Consider the following 18874-nt stretch of genomic DNA (forward strand, 5'->3'; position numbering starts at 1 on the left):
GAGACCGGAAATTCAGTGACGTCTGGCTCAGCATGCTGAACAGAACAGTCATACTAAATACTAAATTCAAACCCAGTATGTAGTAGGCAGTACCTTCCCTGTTCATCATGTAATTTCAAAGCTCTTTTAGCAACCTCATCTGCTCTCTCGTTACCCTCTACACCTATACAAGCGGGAACCCAGCAAAACTGCACAGATATACCAAATCTTTGTATTCTCAACAATAATAAATACAATTCCACCAGTAAATCCCCTCTGACCGTTTCCTTTGAAGGACACAGGGAGTCAAATTGACAGGGAAATGTATGTACACCGCAATGTTTATCGCCTCTTATCGAAAATTGTGATAAACAAGTAAGGACAACACTTATCTATATTTTATTCCTACCTCAACTTGTGAATATTATATCCCATTCTTACCAAGTCTGTTCTGCTAATTGCTGCTAACACACTGTAATGTTAACACATTGTGTACCTCCTGGATGATTATTAGTCAGATGGTTACCTCCATTTGCCAATACCAAAGTACTAAAACACAGATATCACAATATTAAACAAAAGTAGTTGTTTATTGTAGGTCTTGTGATTGCGTTTTTAAGGTCATGACCCACTTATTGGGTCTACATAGGCATTTCAACTGTAATGCAGTATTGACTCTTGTGGAGTGCATTTTTCAGACAAAAAAAGAAGTTAAAATAAGGCACAAAAATACAGACTTCTTCATTTAAGTAAAATATTACCCTGGGGAAGTCTAGTATCATAATTGCATAGTGCTTTAGACAAACCCCACTAGTTGTATTAATTAATTACAAATATGCAAAGGGTTTCACCACATAGTGATATGTGCAATAAGGACATTTAGCATACTTTGCTTTTGAGTTTAAAATGATGCATCCCAAACAATTTGATTACCCCAAAAGAGTTCACTATTTTTCATCTGTTATTACAGAAAGTAATAATGCGACATATTAAGACTCATCACATGTATACTACATTTTTTGTTACTAATACATGAATGTAGTTTTTAACAATACAGATACTCTTATAAACTTTAAAGTATTTTAAAACAAAATAAATCTTAAAGACATATTCTTCATAAAAGAGATGAGAAAATTCTATAATCATAAACAGTAGAAGTCAAAGTAAATTGATTGTACATCACTTAACATAGAAGTTCACTTGTTTTATATATGCTGCTTTAAATGTAGATATCAAATACAAAATAAAATTTAATTTTAATTGATCTCAAAGTGTCATTACTATTCCCATCTTATCATGACACTACTAAATGGTAAAGTGACTTGTACTTATATCTCTTTTCTAGTCTCTCCGCCCACTCAAAGCGCTTCTACACTACTTGTCAGCTTCACCCATTCACACCAAATTCACTGACTGTATTAGCTAATTTCATTCATACACATTCCACACTGCTGAACAACAGCAGGAGCAATTCGGGGTTCAGTGTCTTGCTTAAGGACACTTTGGTATGTGACTGCCCAAGCTGGGATTGAACCACCAACCTTCTGATTGATAGACGAGTGACTCTACCCACTGTGCCACAGGGGCGGCTGTGGCTCAGTGGGTAGAGTCAGTCCTCATTGCTACTAAGTGCTACTAAGCCTTTTATTATTTGAAGGTGATAAGGTACTCTGGGTAGGCCTGATCATCGTGGAAGACCACAAACATTGTGGGCCTCTGCATGTTGTCCACCACACTGTTGAAGCAGTCGGTGGGGTCTGAGCCTCGAGGCGGGGCAGCTTTCAGAGATGGATCACCGACTGTGTAACGGCCAGTCAGAACACGGGCGACATACAGCCGCTTTAGGCCTGATGCATCCGCTGGTGAAAATGTCCTGGCTGAGTAGTCTGCATTCACTGCGAAGTAAACCCCCTTTCCGTATCTAGCACCTATGACAAGTCAAACAAGAAAGACATGTCATTTTGAAAGTCCAAAGAGTAGGATGTGTCTTTAAAAATTTATTTTAAGAGTGCATTTACGTAATGGGACCTAGAAATCGTCAAAAAGAAAAGTTGAACATGGTAAATTAGCTTATTTCCTTTTTACAACTCCATGTGTGTCACAGGAGGAAATTTTTCCAGGAACCTTCAAGAAGTTCTCAGTAACACATCAACTGTGGGAACTTTCTCCAGGAACCAGGGACGTTACAAGGTTCTAATTGCATTTCCACCGCAGGAACTACATTCAAAGTATCATCCAAGTGACAATATAGTAACCCCCTAAAAGGTTCCTGCTAGGAGTGTTGTACTGTCTGAAAGTACAGGGACCAAAAGCGGTACGTTTTAGGTGGTGCAACTCCACTGCAAGAAGTTTTTCAAGCCACTGAGACTTTTGAAGGTACTTTTTGAGTCCACACCACAGGAACTTTTCCCAATGACTTGAGGCCTTTTGAAAGAAGTGTTACACTGGGACCACAGAAATACAGTTAAGTTACTTTTCTACTCCTTAAAAGACCCCTTCTAGAAATGAAGTACTTCCTGAAAGTACAGGGAATCGTAGCGCTGAATATTCTGATTGGTCGAGTGCCAGATGTTTGCCAGTAAGTTTGCCAGATGTTTATATGTCTTTAGACCTTGGTGGAAACCCAGAAAAAATGAGAACCATTGAATTCCTTTAAAAGCAGCCACTATGACTAAAAGTCATGACTACTTTTGGTGGAAATGCAGCTTTAGCCAGGTGCCCCAAGAAGGACTCATAAGGGGGTGATTAGCTTTACTTTACCAGCAACACTTTTGCCTTCTTACTCTTGATTACTGATGTTACATCTCATATAGGTACGTATGACAACACTCCTCACCATGTGCTCCTGTGTAGCCCCTGTCAAATTTGTCTCTCTCGATGCAGTTGCATGCCTCTGCAGATGTGCCGTGGTAAAGAGACTTCTCCCCGAGCTCTGCTGCACCATTATTGGCAAGAATACGCTGCTTACACACGGTATAGGCGTGCCACTGGTAGACGTTTTGCACACGTTCAATCTGAGAAAACAATCAGTTACTCATTGGGTGCTAATTCGTCAAAAGTACAAGGGTTAATGTTTTTGTGTTACCATACTTACTTTACAGATGTTGTATTTAGCTGTTCTGAGGAAACCTCGGGCCACAGCCTGGTATTCGGTTGAGGTAGGCTGCAGCTCAACCTTTTTAAAAAATTGATCTTCCATAGGTTCCCAGTCTGCTGGCAACTCTAGGACTAAAGTAAGAGTCACACAAATTAATGGGATGGTTGTAAACATTTTAGCACATATTGCAAGAGCTATAGAAAAACCGCAAATAGCAGAATGTGACGTACCTGTATCAGTGTTGTTTCTTTTCACTTTGTATGTGGCGCCTGTTGTCCAGTTTGTGGCCTCTCTTGCCCTCATGTTTATGGTTACCTTCATGCCATCTGGTGCTGTTGCATCTTCTGACATCTCATTATTTAAGTGAGCCTGCTCCAGCATGTAGTTTTCACGCAGGCTCAGCTCGTGCCAGACGCCACTGACTGGATCCTGAATTGACCACTGGGTAGTAAAAGCCAACATTGCTTCTCCTTTGTCTTGGAGATCTTCTTGAAGTGCTTTGTGGATTGCTCTGTGAACAAGCTCAACAACGCTCAAAACATCCTCTTTTAGGCCTTTCAGCACATAGACATCTTTCACTGAAGCTGACCAATCTCGAGTTGCGCCTCTAGCTGCTCTGTTTCCATCCGCCCCCTGAGATCCTTGATATTTCTGGTATTCAAGGCTCATTGCCAAGGCACTGATTTTTGCCTGCACTGCCTCCAACTCCATGGGTTCAAGCCTGGAGAAATCATGCACATCCACCTTTCTCTCTACCAGTTGCTTCTGCAGGAAACCCTCCAGATCTCTCTTGATGGTCCTAACGGTGTCTGGACCACCACGACTGATCACACTCATCACGGCTGGAGGTGGCTTGGAGGAGAGGTAGTTTTGGACTTGAGTTGGTGAAGTTGCGGACGTTCTCAGACCCTTTTTTTTTTGCAAATTCTTGAACTTTTGTTTAGCTTTTTCTGAAGAAAAAAAAAGAGCAAATGTGGCACCCTGTTACATCAATGCTATTACCAAGGTTTGTCATCTCATATTTATATCACTTAACTAAGAATATCTATCAAGTGACACATCCACCATTCAATCTTATCATTCAAGATTCATAGCCGTTATTTTTGAAACTACAATTCAATATTTGATTTACCAAAAGTAAATGTTTCAGTTTGAAAACTAACAAAAAAAGGACAATAATTTTGCCAACAGTACTAATCACACAATTACTGTTGGATGTCTATCTACTAATATCCAAAATCTTTAAGCATTGTAAAGAAACAAACCTATTGCGGTGAGGTGGCGAGTAGCTGGTAGTCCAAAGCGGTTCTCCAGCTCTGATCTGTAAGAACATAACACATGACAGAAGGTTGGACAAGGAAGTCAATACTTAAACAGCATCTTAACAGCTTTTATTGTTTGTTGACGACAGTGTAAGATTCATCTCTGACCTGAAAGTCTGAAAGATAGGTTGTTCCAGGATGACAATGCGTATGAGTGAGAGGGAACTCGGTTTCACGTCTGTTATAGCTGAGGTCATACCATCCAGTATGGCTTGACATGCTTTAACTAAGTCCATGCCGGCAGCACCTGAAAGGATGTAAAGGTAATCCGTTGTTACTCTTTTTCATGTGTCAAACTGCTGCCAGTGGCGGTTCTAGACCAATTTTACTGGGGGGCTAGGCTGGGGCCAAGGGTGTTGTCAGAGGGACACATTCAACCCTGACAAAAGAGAATGAGAAGGGCGAGGACCGGCTGAGAACAAACTGGCAAAAAATCAGTGCATCCCTTTATACTAGACATATATACTACTGTGTACTATATCAAAATGCAGACTGACAGCAGCTGTTTGGCTGTTTACACTCAACATGAGTCCCTTAGCGCTTTAAGGGACTGGAACCAAGTGCCACACGGCAAGATACCAAAGCTTTTTTTATTGTTTAATATTTGTTTGGTGTGGAGGGGGGTCCACAGGGGGGTCCAGGTTCAGTTTTGCAGGGGCACTGGCCCCTGTTGGCCCCTCCCCAAAACCACCACTGACTGCTGTCAGTGTGTTTTCTCATTTAAAGCTCCAGTGAGAAGTGTTAGCTGGTATTTGAACACAGTGAAATTAATGCTTATGCCTCTTTATGACCTACAAAAGCAAATGAGACCATCATTTGCTGGTAACTGCTGCCACATGATAGGGGTCAGGCAAGGAAATGAATGACATCCTATTTTTAAAAAAACAACCTTTTCTACATTTTCCCAAAGAGTTAAAGACAGTGATGTTTGACAGTTAAAATAAATATTTTTCATCAGAGTACACTTCATATGCATGTAGTGGCCAGCTTTGCCCACAGGGGCCGCCCGAATCGACAGAAGCCAGAAGGTCCTCAGAGTAACTTTAATTTTTTTGACACTATGCTAAATTTTTAACAGCAAACAGGCATTGGCCGATCACCAAAGGCTCGAAGAAGTCCAAATGAGATTAAGTCATCCATCATTCCAGTTTAACAAGTAGCATTGCTTTCATTTCTTAAAATAAGCTAAAGTTTTTTTGAAAAGGTGCAAGGTTTTTCATTACACTTAAATATAAAATCAAATTTTCTGACAACATTGAGATGTAAATTTGGTGTTGACCATAAATATTGACACACACACACACACACGAACACTTCTATATAGTCAGTACAAACCGGTATTTATTGCTGGGAAAGATGCTGAGCAGTAGCCTTTGCTCTCACAGTGCTTCAGTATCTTCTTGCAGTTCTTCCGAAACAGCTGAGGGTCAGCCCTAAAACTAGCATGAATGATTTCTTTACAGCCAAGCAATCCTGGTCCTGTGTTGTAATAATGGTCAGCTGGAATGCCCACTGAAAAAAGACGCAAACAAACAAACAAACAAAGAAAAAGTTATTTAAACAAAAGGATAAAATGTTAAAATATACAAGATGTACAAGTAAACAAGACTTAATTCAAGTTTCCATCTAATGTAGCACCGATTTTCAAAACATATTCCCTGAAAATTAAATAAAGGTCCTGTAAATCTATTCATGTTTCTACAATCCCAATTCCAAAAAAGTTGGTACCACGTTGATAAAAGTTTCCTCAGCGTAAAATTGCAAAGAATTTGGGGATTTCATCGGCTATGGTAGCTAATACTGAAAGATTAAAAACATCTGAAGAAATATCTATCAAAAAGGAACTAGGCCAAAAACTAATGATGGATGGCCGTGATCTTTCGGCCCTCAGGTGGTTCTGCATAAAAAAAAAAAGGCATGGCTCTGTAGTGGAAATCACTGCATAGGTTCTAAATCACTTCCAAAAACCAATCTGTGAACACAGTTTGTCACTGCGTTCACTAACGCAGGTTAAATGCAGGTTTCATTCATACTTCAAGTAATCAAAATTTTTCTTATATACCAATCTTATCTATTGTACCTTATTAAATTTGCATTTTCAGTCCACTATCCAACTTACCGTTTGCTAACTCTGCTTGAACAGTGGGCCCTGCTGCAGTCAGAATGGCTTTGGACACACCTATAAAGTTGGTGAACATGAAGTTGCCGTTAGAGCTTACCAAGTTTAATACAGTGGATAATAATCTCTATTCTCAGTTACTGTATTCAAGTATGTGTAAATAAAAGGGAATTGATGAGAAAGATAAGAAAATCTATCAACAATACCAGACTGGTTGCTGGAGAAGTCTGTTGTGTTGACAATGACGTCAGTGGTCTCATGAACGATGTCACCATTGACCATCTCAAGCTTGACTCCGCCAAGCATTGCTGTGACCTCATCATTGGTTATGGAGACATGGCGGTAAAAGGAAGCTGAAGTCAAGCCGAAAGAAAAGTAATTTAATTAACTGATGGGGAGAAAAACATTTTAGCCTCATTTAGCTTATTGTTTTGGTCTTCTAATGCATGTTTGTTGTAGGGAAGAATCTCAGACCTCTGATGTACTGAATTTCCAGCAGATGGCTGTAAATAACAAATAACACCACAAGCCTAGCACACATATATTTGCAAATAGCCAAGGAAGACAACTTGAACATTTTTCTAAGAATTTGTGGTTCATTGTAAATGGACTTGTACTTATATAGCACTTTTCTAGTCTTTCAGGTTTCTGACCACTCAAAGCGCTTTTACACTACTCGTCACATTCACCCATTCATACCCATTCACTCACTGATGGTAGAGGCTGCTATGGTGCTAGGGACCATCAGTGTTAGCTAATCTCATTAGTTCACATTCACACACCTCTGAACAACAGAGGGAGCAATTCAGGGGTTCAGTGTCTTGCTCAAGGACACTTCGGCTGCCGGATCTGGGATCGAACTGCCAACCTCCCGATTGATAGACGACCGACTCTACCCACCGAGCCACAGCCGCCCCATTGTAGACATTGTAGCATTGTAGATTGTTATTAAATTCCACATTAACATCAATGCTGTTCTGAAACTGTTTAATGTGATAGTTGCGAGCAGTAAGCCCTGCTAGCTAACTTTAAAAGTGATAACTATGTTAATTTCCCCATGTGGTCTTAAAACAAGTACGGCAGGCTTAAAGACTCAGGACAAAAACGACTAAAGTTTTGCTCAAAATGAAATTGAAAAGAACTCATTGATTGTAGTTAACCTTGGTCTGGGTTAGCATCGTTGGTGAATCCTCTGAGGCGCAGTTGTTCTTGGGCAGACTGGAAGGTCTGAAGGAACAAAGCAGATTTCACAGAGAAGTATCTAAGCAATCTAAACTGGTCACTTTCTTGTATTAAAAAGCCTACCATAAACAGGCTTGTGCTCATGCAACAGCCTACAAAAAATCCAAACCAGAGACAGGGTCTTGGAATAAATATACAATACCCAAACAATGATTTATTGTTGTCTTTACCTTGCTAGACTCTTTGTCATTAGGGTGAATGACAAAACGGACACGGAAAGCTGCTCTGCTGACTCGATTCTGTTCAAACACTTTGACTTCCTCCAGTAACACCCTGGATGCCACACTGTGTGGAAAGCGCAGGGCAACTCCGGTCCCAAGCACTGGAAACGCGACTGAACTGTAGCCTCTGATCCCACAGGAAGCCAAGATCTTCCTGATACCATGCCTCAATACCTGTAAGACACAAGGATAGTCAAGGTTAACAAACCAGACACAGTTTGCTAAACATAGTTTAACAAAGCTGACAGAGAGATACTCTTTGTAGGCCAAATTCACCTGAACTGCTGTTTCATCTTGTTTATTATCCCAGGAAATGAGGTTGAGGAAGGCAACTCCTCTGGAATTGAGTGCAGGCAAGCCCTCCAGTATGACTATGTCACCAGGCAACATAGCTCCCCTTGCTTCCCGGTTAAGCTTTGTAGTCAGCTCAGGCCCAACCTTGCTGACCAAATTTTTTCCAACACGTGTGGAGAGAGGATCATGGCCAACCATAGGACATACCAGACAATCCACCTAGATGAAACAGCAAGGGAAGTTAAGAGACACAAGGGGCAGATTGAATAGGACCTTGACTGATTTATTAAAGAAGACTGACACAAAACAGAATATGGGCTTTGGCAGTGTTGAAGGAGAAGAAAATGCGTGCTGACAACCTCAATCATGGGCGGTTATCCCATGCATCAGTTCAAAATGCCAACAGAAAAACATTACCGTGAATTGAAATGTTAACTTTCTTGTCAGGTTCTTGCTCCCCCTGTCTAATCCGTGTAAGCGCCCATTCCCTATATCCTTTTACAGTTTCTCACCTGCTGAGTCTCAATGGTTCCCTGAACGACCTCAATGTGGATGTCATCTCCAGGAAGTGCAGCAGTGGCTCCTCTCCCTGCATCTCGTGCGGAGGCACTCATCGGAAACCCCTGATCAGGTGTGCCAGTTCCAACGGTGATCCCTTGGAGAATCTTATCACATGCGTCCTTCATTGCCCTCACTACCTCTTCCTTGTTATCAATAAGGGTGATCCTGCTCAGACTTCTGCCTTCCTGACTGCCAAATTTCTTCACCGCAGTTACAATAGCCTCAGAGCACACAGTGACAGGAACGCCAAACAAACCTGAGCTGATACAAGGCATGGCTATGGACTTGAACTCCATCAGTTCTGCCAATTCCAGAGCAGACTGGGCTGCTTTTTCTAGTAATTCTCTTTCTCTGCCACCTGATATGCCACCGACAGGCCCAACGGCATGCAGCAACACCTTGCATTTCAAGTCTCCACCCGTGGTGACTACTACATTACCTGTAGGAACATTTCCAGTTCGCTTTATCAATAATCTGCTCTCCTTCTGCACCGCAGGGCCGCCTGCTTTGCTTAGTGCAGCAGCAACCCCTCCACCATGTTCAAGTTTCTCATTAGCAGCATTCACCAGGGCGTCCGCATCCTGTTTGGTAATGTCACCATGACACACCAGAACCTTGAGCCCTCCTTGAAAGCCATAAGTAGCGACTGTGCCAGATGCCAAATCCTTTCTAGAAATATGTGGTTGCTCTTGAAGCTGTAGAAGACACTTCTGGGAATGAGCAACACTTAAAATATTCTCTCTTCCAGAAGGACTTTGGAAATACCTCCCTGCCCCTGGCATGTCAATGATGAATCTGTCCATAACAAGGGAGTCCAGAAACGGACTCAGCCTGTTTCTGACCTCAGTCACTTTCCCAGCTGGACCTTCCAGCAGAATTGTTGGCTCAGGGGAAGATGTCAGAGGGCGGATGGTAACCCCTGAATAGTCTAACTTATGCAGCTTCAAAAGTTCTGGTAACTCTCGTGCTAGCTCTGTGAATGGGAGAGTGATTTTGCCTTCAATGCTTGCCTGGTCCAAAATAAACTGTTCGACAACTTCACTCAGAGCCTCAAACTCCTTCTTGTGGCCAAGTAAGCACACCTTGTTGTCTGAGCCAAACACAACCTGAGCCCTCCATGACCCTTGGTTCATCTCAAGGACTTTGCACTTGAGCTTTTGCTGAAGCTCAGATGGCACAGTAGAGCAGTTAGGAATATAAAATGTATCTTCCTTGAACTTGTCAAGCAGTTTCTTTTCTGTGTCATCCAGTTTATCAGCATTCAGGGTGAAGATATGTAGCTCTGCGTCTCGCAACTCTATTTCCACTTTGTCTTCAACTCCTAAGAAGTCACTTAGCACCCCTGGTTCTCCATAAGCCTTCCTCAGGAAGGCCAAAAAGTGTAGGCTTAAGTTAGAAACTGTCTTCTCAAAGACCAATTGCTCCATATTTGAGATCAAATCTCCAGCCTTGCGAATTTTCTCCAAGGCCCCTTCCAAACCTATCTGACCTTCATCTTTTTGGGTGACTTTCACCTCAGGAAAATCTTGCCCAATATTGTGCTCAATCACTTCCCAGAGGAGGCGAAGTTTGGCCTTGCCTAGTCGGCGACTGGTTTGCTTCTTACTGGAACGCGTGCTTCTTTTAACACACAAGTCCTCTACTTCTTTCATCATGGCATTCACCTGGGAACGCTTCCCGACAACAGCAGCCACCCCATCCTCGCTGTACACCTTCACCTCATCTGTTGCCTGAGGGGAGCCACAGGACTGAAGCAAAGCCTTAACCTTGTGAGGTTCAGCCTCATAGTGGCACAAGTAGCCATCAAAGACTTTGTCCACCTCCACTTTCCAATCTGTAACATTGTTAGCAGCATCAGGTTGAGTTAAACCCTGGACTAACACCCTGCCATCCTCTGGGAACAGCTTGGCAGAGCAGGAAACAGAGGTGAGTTCTTCCTCTAGTTCTTTGTTAGCTTTGGGACTTTCCTTGAGGTAACGAAGGAGGGGAGGCTCAAGGTGAAGCTCATATTCTTCAGCAATTGTGGGCTGGCTTGGCTCAAGAGTCGACTGCTCATTCTGATGTTGGAAAGAGAAACACAAAATCAGTTTGAGTACACAAGTTTTTAAATGTTATTGGTGTTCATCCAAAACATTAAGACATACAGAGTATGAATGAAACAATAGTGAAATCTAGATCTGGAAACAAAGAACATGGAGTGAGAACTACTGAATGAGCAATGTTTAGAGATGTGATCGTAAGCTGTCAAGCAGAACTTCAAGGACTGCACCCCAAATTGCCTCTTCCAGCATTCCTATAAAAACTATACACGCCCTTTCTCTTCTTTAACAAACATTTTGTGCCTCTCATCCCTTTTGTTTTTCTTCCTCTTCTCCCTCCTTTCCATCAGGTCCTAAGAGGTTTTGTCAAATTGGTTGCAGATTCCCTACTGACGCATCCCCACAAAAAGCACAATGGCTCCTAACATGACCAATCCCTGATCAACAACCTTTTCATGGTTTCATAAGTCGTTAAATTGGATCTTCTTGACGGTGTGGACCTTGCTCGTGAAATTTGACTGTACAGGAACTGGAACAGAGATTCTGAAGCTTTCTTTGACTTATTTTGGGACGATTTAACCGCTACACTAAACTGGCACCCCAGCTCTGACACATTATAATACAAAAGTTTATGACAATTTGGGTGCCGATTTGGCCCCTTGCTTGAATGGCATAACCAATATATAGAGGCTATAGTCCTTAAAGGGGGTAGCCTGGGTTTGACTCCTTTGCCAGATATCATTCCTCACTCTCTTCCCAGTTCCTCGCTTTATTTACTGTCCTACTAGGGATTGGACGTGATTTTAGAATGTTCGAATATTTTTATTTAGTAAAAATCGAAGAGTTACTGCAAATATTTTCCCATTTGAAAAGTTTTTTGGTTTTTTTCTGGGGCGCTGGTGGCCTAGCGGTCTAAGCGCCCCACATACAGTGGCTACAGTCCTCGTCGCAGAGGTCGCTGGCTCAACTCCCGGCCGCGACCATTTCCTTCATGTCTTTCCCTGCTCTCTACACCCCACATTTTCTGTCTCTCTTCAGCTGTACTATAAAATAAAGGCAAAAGCCAAAAAATACAACAAAAAACATAAAATAAAAGTACATTTTTTCATTGTTTTAACTGGTTCCTAACTGTAATATGATATTCCCACCAGACGATGGATATAGAGCATCTTCAAGCTATTTGTTAACCACATTAAGTAACAGGAGAAGAAGAACGCCAACTACATTGAATAGCAAAAGAAGAAGAAAACATTAGCGACAGTCTCTGCAATTTTCTCAGTTTCTGAACCCACTCCATTACACATGTATTTCCAGAGACTGAGCATGGCTCGCCACGCTGCTGCGTCACAGAAACACCGATATAAAGATTGAGACAGACACTGCCAGTGCTTGCTACTAGCAGAATCTCGTCCTGCTACTGGTTAACAAGGTTGCAACACCAACGGACTGTAAATGGGACAGGTGTGTGCGTCTGGAGGGGGGGCTGGATTACTAATAATCGCCGAATAGATGCCGATGATTATCTAATTGTATTTTGGCTTGAAATGCCCATCCACCCCATGTCCTACCTCTCAAAAAAGGTATAAAAGCTCAACATTTCATGAGAACTTGAGCACTTACCTGTCCTGAGGAAAAGTTCAGTACTGTGTCAATTGACATTCTTTTCGACATACCGAGCTTTCTCGCACAGTCAGAACCACAGGACCAGCAGCAAACTCCAACACATGTTCAGATTTCTGCAGGACCCTCTGTTGGGCTGAGACAGAAAAACAGAGATTACTTTTTAGGAATGTTGTCTTTTCACACTACCTTTCAGTTTCACTGTTCCTCCATCAGCCTGTCCTCTGCGTGAGTCAAGGAGGAAATATGTCAGTCCATTACTGAGTCCTGAATTCCATCCTGGCTTAGTGCACACAAATCTGAGGTAACTTTGTTTTGTCAAAACACAATTTTAGTTTCACTTTCACCTGCCTGTGATATGATCAGAACAAACAGATACTAGGCACCTACTGGGCTCTCAGATGACTATCTTCCGTTATTCAGATTAATGTTTTACAGTGTTTCTGTGACACTAGTCTGACAGCCGCCCTTTGTCTCTGTCTCTGTTGTAACACCAAAGTCCAACTAAACATTCTGTACTTACATCAATATCTGATTGTTCTGCTTCACCTTTGAAATGTCATCTCAAGAAACACAAATTGGTAACAAAGACATCCATGCTCAACAACTACTAGGAGTTGCAGAATGTCAAGAAAGACTAACAAAGGTCGGGAAAACTACAATAAAAATACCCAAAATAACAACAAAGGGTTTGCAACTTACTGCTTTGACAAACAAACTATCTCTTAAGAAATAAAAAAAAATATCACAAAAAGGCCTGTGATGACAACAAAGAATTGGAAAATGACTTCAAAGACAAACAAAATTACTACAAAGAGGGGAAAATAACAACATAATTATCTAAAATGGTTACAAATAGTTTCAAAACGTCCAAAATGTCAACAAACTGACTTTACCAAGATGAAAAACGACGACAAATATAAAAAAAAAGTCTAGGAAAAGAGGTTAAGTAACAACAAAATGACCAACAATGGAAACAAATACTTAAGAAATACTACAAATTTTAAAAACTGACTTTAATGAGGGGCACAATGGCAACAAATATAAATCTAAAGTCCACAAAAAGAGGGGAAGTAACAACAAAATGACAACAAAGAGTTGCAACTTACTGCTTTGATAAACCAATTATCTCTTAAGAAATAAATAAAAAATCACAAAAAAAGGCCAGTAATGACAACAATGGGTTGAAAATGACTCCAAAGAAAAACAAAACTACTACAGAGAGGGGAAAATAACAACAAAATTATCTAACATGACTACATAGAGTTTCAAAACGTCAACAAACTGACTTTACCAGGATGAAAAATGACAACAAATATAAACAAAAGGTCTAGAAAGAGAGGCTAAGTAACACCAAAATGACCCACAATGACAAAGAAAAAAACTTAGGAAATACTTGAAATATTAAAACTGACTTTAAAGGCACTGTGAGGAGTTTTGAACTGGCTGAGAAACAGACTGAAACTGATACTGATGCCTCTTCATGACCTTTAAGAGTAAACAAGACTATCAGCAACAACACTGATGCCTGCTCTGCTGACCGCTGTGAGGGGGTTGGTGTTATACCGGATGATTGACATCTCACTTTAGAAACAGCATTTACTTGACTGTTTTCATGGAAAATAATCACATTGTGTGATAAATTTGACTGTTGGAAGACAACAGGATAATGTTTTTGTACAAAACACTACTTTTGCATGTACAGGACAAGAGATAAGAGGTATCACTTTGTCTACAGGGGGTGCCAAAATCAATACAAATCAAAAGTTCCTCACAGCAGCTTTAAATAGAGGCACAATGGCAACTAATATACATCTAAAGTCCTCAAAAAGAGGGGAAGTAACAACAAAATGACAACAAAGAGTTGTGAAATGACTATAAAGATGGAAAAAATAGTTCAAAGAGAGGCAAAAATCACAAAACATGTCAACAAAAAGAAGTAAAGAAACAACAAAGTGGTTCTAAATTTAAAAAAAAATGCATTTTGAGAACAAGTGTCTTAACTAATGATGCTCAGGTGTTTATATTTCAACCAGTGTGCATATTTTAATTCTACAACAACAACATTCCTGAAGTGGGCATGACACATCAGTGCAATCACGTTGTTCAGTGATAACTGGGAATGCCACCAGGTGTTATCTAGACTACCAGGTGACTTGTGATTATATAAGCGTTTCTATCATTAAAGAGACAAAAAACGACTGTGAAACACATTCATATACACCTAAAAGTCTATATTCAATTCATCTTATAACACTTTTGGCACAGTCTGACCTAAATGTGGAAGTAAAACTACTGTGCATGTGTTGTTTGATTGCTCCTTTGTTTCAGATGTAGACAGGGACAATTGGTGCACAGTGAGTTATAAGAAACAACAAAGTGGCTCTAAATTTAAAAAAAAATGCATTTTGAGAACAAGTGTCTTAACTAATGATGCTCAGGTGTTTATATTTCAACCAGTGTGCATATTTTAATTCAACAACAACAACATTCCTGAAGTGGGCATGACACATCAGGGCAATCACGTTGTTCAGTGATAACTGGAATGCCACCAGGTGTTATCTAGACTGCCAGGTGACTTGTGATTATATAAGCGTTTCTATCATTAAAGAGACAAAAAACGACTGTGAAACACATTCATATACACCTAAAAGTCTATATTCAATTCATCTTATAACACTTTTGGCACAGTCTGACCTACATGTGAAAGTAAAACTACTGCGCATGTGTTGTTTGTTTGCTCCTTTGTTTCAGATGTAGACAGGGATAGTTGGTGTACAGTGAGTTATTTGAAACAACAAAATGAAAAGTGAGAAACTTAAAAAAAAAAGATGAAACTTTTAAATCAGTGCATTTAATGGAATAAATCAAACATGTTTCCATTGCCAGGCTTTACTTTCACTTTCATCTCGATCAGCTGAACGGTAAAATACAATCAAAAATACAACCTAATGGACTCGATTCAACACAACAAAGAGCTTTCAATTAACTTACCATCTCGGTCTTTGAAAGCAATCTTGTAAACATTATTCGTAATGTTTGTAACAGAGCTGCAGTCTCCTCCTCCTGACTTTCGGCGGATTTGAAAGTAGGTCTCGACCCTCTTCCTCTGCTCTCCATCCAGACTGACAGAGTCGAAGAAAACTGGATACTGGTAGATTTCTTCCATTTTGTTGGAAGTTGTTCAAATACTTTCAAAGAAACTGCATGACCGGTGAGTGGAGTGTGAGACTCCCGGGTGCGCGTCTGTGCCAATTTTGCCAGCAGCGTGCGCACTTAGGGACACCTCCTTGACGTGATGACGTTACGAGATTTCCTACTTCCTTTTCTTCTTCAATTTTCCTTCTAGAATTCAAGTTCCTTATTAAATCATTTATTTTAGTCAATGACAAAAAAATGCATCAAATTCATGAACTATTATATCACCTTTTTCCCTGAGACTCCTAGGTAAACAATTATTTACACCAGGCATGTCCAAAGTACGGCCCGGGGGCCAATCGCGGCCCAAGGTCCATTTATTTATGGCCCCAAGCTCCCATCCTAAATTGTGTTATTTATAGCACAGGAATTAATCACCTTCTGAATCATCTAAACATTTGCAGTTTCTTTCAAGCGCACAAACAAAACTAAAGTCAATCCAGAAACGTCTCAAAAAGCTTCATATGGACTACCTGTCTAAAGCCAAAGCTCTGGGAATTCTGCAAGACGACAATGAAGAAGAAACACAAGAACTCTTAAAGTTGAAGCGTTTTCAAATTAATGTTTTTATCATGATGTGAAAATGTTCTTGATGAACACTGAAAGTTCAGAAGACACAAAAGAGGATACAAGACAAGATCAAAATTATGAAATTGTGCAGAGAAGGCAACATGTGGTGCTTAAAACATTTTCAGAATGTAGGAAAATAATTATTTTGTTCTAAAAATGTTGTCTGCTGGTCAGAAAAGTCTAAAAAACAACATGAAAAAGAAGTGAGATGAAATTCAGATCGTGATCCGGCCATAGAAAAATAAGGAGACACTATTTTCCCCACAAAATAATGAGACAATATGAAAAATGAATGAAAAACATTTTCCTCCAGAAGAAGATAAAGTTTGCTCATGTTTACGTGGCTTGTGGGGAACTGAGGACTACCTAGTTACTGATTTATTGAGAACAAAAAAGTAAAATGATTGTTATTAAATAGACATTTCATATATAACTTTTATGATTACTAAGTCTCAGGAGGAGCCACTGGCCCTGAGGTATTCTGACAACGTCAAATGTGGCCCTCTTTGAAAAAAGTTTGGACACCACTGATTTACACATTTCTGTATACGTTTCGATTTTGATTTTTTTGTTATCATAAGTGTATTTACTTTATAGCCTATATTGTATTGTTGTATGTATGATATGTTTATATTATTTAATCTGTCTTCACTTGATTTATATGTTACTGTCTTCTACTACCTGCATGGCCGTGGGAAGTAGGGGGTGCTGAGGGTGCTGATGCACCCACTGTTGGAAAAGGCATCACACAATTTTTTTCTGAATGCATAAATAAGTTGAAATAAATACATTAATTAACACAATAAAACAGTTTTTTTTAAATCATTTTCATTATTATAGCAATTTAAAAAAAATGTTCATTTTAAAATAACACGATGCATGGGCCCTGTGTGTGTGCCTGCTTAAAAACTGAACGTATTTGGATAAGTTCAGTTCAATGCGCTTTACTGCCTTATGGGTCTGTTTTACCAGGTTTGGCTTGTATGCTCTTTGCTGTACAACGGGGTATGGAAGTTGCAAGTCGGGCATTTGATACCTATTAAAGTAGCCTGTATTATAGTTGTTATTGATGTGAATTTATAATGAGAAGTTCTCTTAAAAGCTTGTATTCAAACTAGATAAATAAAAATAAAATGTATGTGCCTATCAGTTGCATACATAACCTAAATGCAAAAAGAAAAAATATTGCACCTCTTACTACAGCACCCCCAACTTAAAGCCACTTCCCACGGCTCTGACCACGGCTCCTTGTCGTGATGACGTTACGAGATTTCCTACTTCCTTTTCTTCTTCAAGTTTTCTTCTAGAATTCAAGTCCCTTATTAAATCATTTATTTTAGTCAATGACAAAAAAATGCATCAAATTCATGAACTATTATATCACCTTTTCCCTGAGACTCCAAGGCAAGGCAAGGCAAGGCAAGGCAAGGCAAGGCAAGGCAAGGCAAGGCAAGGCAAGGCAAGGCAAGGCAAGGCAAGGCAAGGCAAGGCAAGGCAAGGCAAGGCAAGGCAAGGCAAGGCAAGGCAAGGCAAGGCAAGGCAAGGCAAGGCAAGGCAAGGCAAGGCAAGGCAAGGCAAGGCAAGGCAAGGCAAGGCAAGGCAAGGCAAGGCAAGGCAAGGCAAGGCAAGGCAAGGCAAGGCAAGGCAGCTTTATTTGTATAGTGCATTTCATACACAAGGGCAACTCATTGTGCTTTACATTAAAACATTAAAAGCATTGGAGACATTCAGACAAGCATATAAGAACATAATTAAAATGACAAATATAATAAAACATAGAAAAGAAAAGGAAAATTAGAAATATATTAAAAATTACATTAAAATTTTACTTTAAAGTGAGTTAAAATAAGCTAAGATAGGAAGGCAGTGGCAAATAAAAAAGTCTTAATCTTTGATTTAAAAGAGGTGAGAGTTGGAGCAGACCTACAGCTTTCAGGGAGTTTGTTCCAGATATGTGGTTCATAATGACTAAACGCTGCTTCACCATGTTTCGTTCTGACTCTAGGGACTGAAAGCAGACCAGTACCTGATGACCTCAGAGGTCGAGGTGGTTCATAAAGTAGTAGCAGATCAGCAATGTATTTTGGGCCTAAACCATTCAGTGCTTTATAAACCATGAGCAGGAAGTCTATTCTCTGACAGACAGGAAGCCAGTGTAGAGATCTAAGAACTGGAGTGATGTGGTCTACTTTCTTGGTCCTTGTTAGGACTCGAGCAGCAGCATTCTGTATGAGCTGCAGCCGTCTGATGGACTTTTTAGGGAGTCCTGTAAAGACCCTGTTACAGTAGTCTAGTCTGCTAAAGATAAATGCATGGACGGGTTTTTCTGCATCCTGCTGAGACATAAATCCTTTAATCCTTGATATATTCTTAAGGTGATAGTAGGCTGACTTTGTAATTGTCTTAATGTGGCTGCTGAAATTAAGGTCTGAGTCTAAGACTACACCAAGGTTTCTGTCTTGGTTTGAACATTTCATCATTGCAGATTGGGGCTGAGCAGTAACCTTTGACCTTTCTTCCTTGGCTCCAAAAACAATAATTTCAGTTTTTTCTTTGTTTAACTGAAGAAAGTAAGGTAAACAATTATTTACATATTTCTGTATACGTTTTGG

At 40.2% G+C, this 18874-nt stretch overlaps 1 protein-coding gene across 3 annotated transcripts; it reads right to left on the reverse strand.

Moving 5' to 3' along the window:
- Window positions 1-542: 542 nt before the first annotated feature.
- LOC117807645 (protein mono-ADP-ribosyltransferase PARP14-like) lies at window positions 543-15786 on the reverse strand. 3 transcript variants are annotated; one of them, XM_034676993.1, is made up of 16 exons: window positions 15489-15786; window positions 12548-12630; window positions 8787-10892; window positions 8257-8493; window positions 7930-8154; window positions 7678-7744; window positions 6724-6870; window positions 6518-6577; window positions 5734-5910; window positions 4507-4645; window positions 4342-4397; window positions 3307-4026; window positions 3074-3207; window positions 2816-2993; window positions 1606-1907; window positions 543-1548 (listed from the first exon to the last, which is right to left on the reverse strand). In XM_034676993.1, the coding sequence occupies exons 1-15, from the start codon at window positions 15661-15663 to the stop codon at window positions 1627-1629; spliced, it is 4785 nt and encodes a 1594-aa protein (XP_034532884.1). In that variant the 5' UTR covers window positions 15664-15786; the 3' UTR covers window positions 543-1548; window positions 1606-1626. The 3 variants fall into 3 exon arrangements, with proteins under 3 accessions (XP_034532884.1, XP_034532883.1, XP_034532885.1); XM_034676992.1 differs by having other exon boundaries at window positions 543-1907; XM_034676994.1 differs by having other exon boundaries at window positions 543-1907; window positions 12495-12630.
- Between the last annotated feature and the right edge of the window lie 3088 nt (window positions 15787-18874).

Source organism: Notolabrus celidotus, chromosome 23, assembly GCF_009762535.1.
Source record: "Notolabrus celidotus isolate fNotCel1 chromosome 23, fNotCel1.pri, whole genome shotgun sequence".
Classification (NCBI taxonomy): Eukaryota; Metazoa; Chordata; class Actinopteri; order Labriformes; family Labridae; genus Notolabrus; species Notolabrus celidotus.

Bases quoted from the DNA above. Each gene is read 5' to 3' on its own strand.
- LOC117807645 (XM_034676993.1), bottom strand. From the start codon at position 15,663: ATGGAAGAAATCTACCAGTATCCAGTTTTCTTCGACTCTGTCAGTCTG. The intron at 8,494-8,786 runs GTGAGAAACTGT...TGTTTCATCTAG, and splicing joins GAACCATTGAGACTCAGCAG to GTGGATTGTCTGGTATGTCC. The intron at 4,398-4,506 runs GTCAGAGATGAA...ATGTTCTTACAG, and splicing joins CCTATCTTTCAGACTTTCAG to ATCAGAGCTGGAGAACCGCT.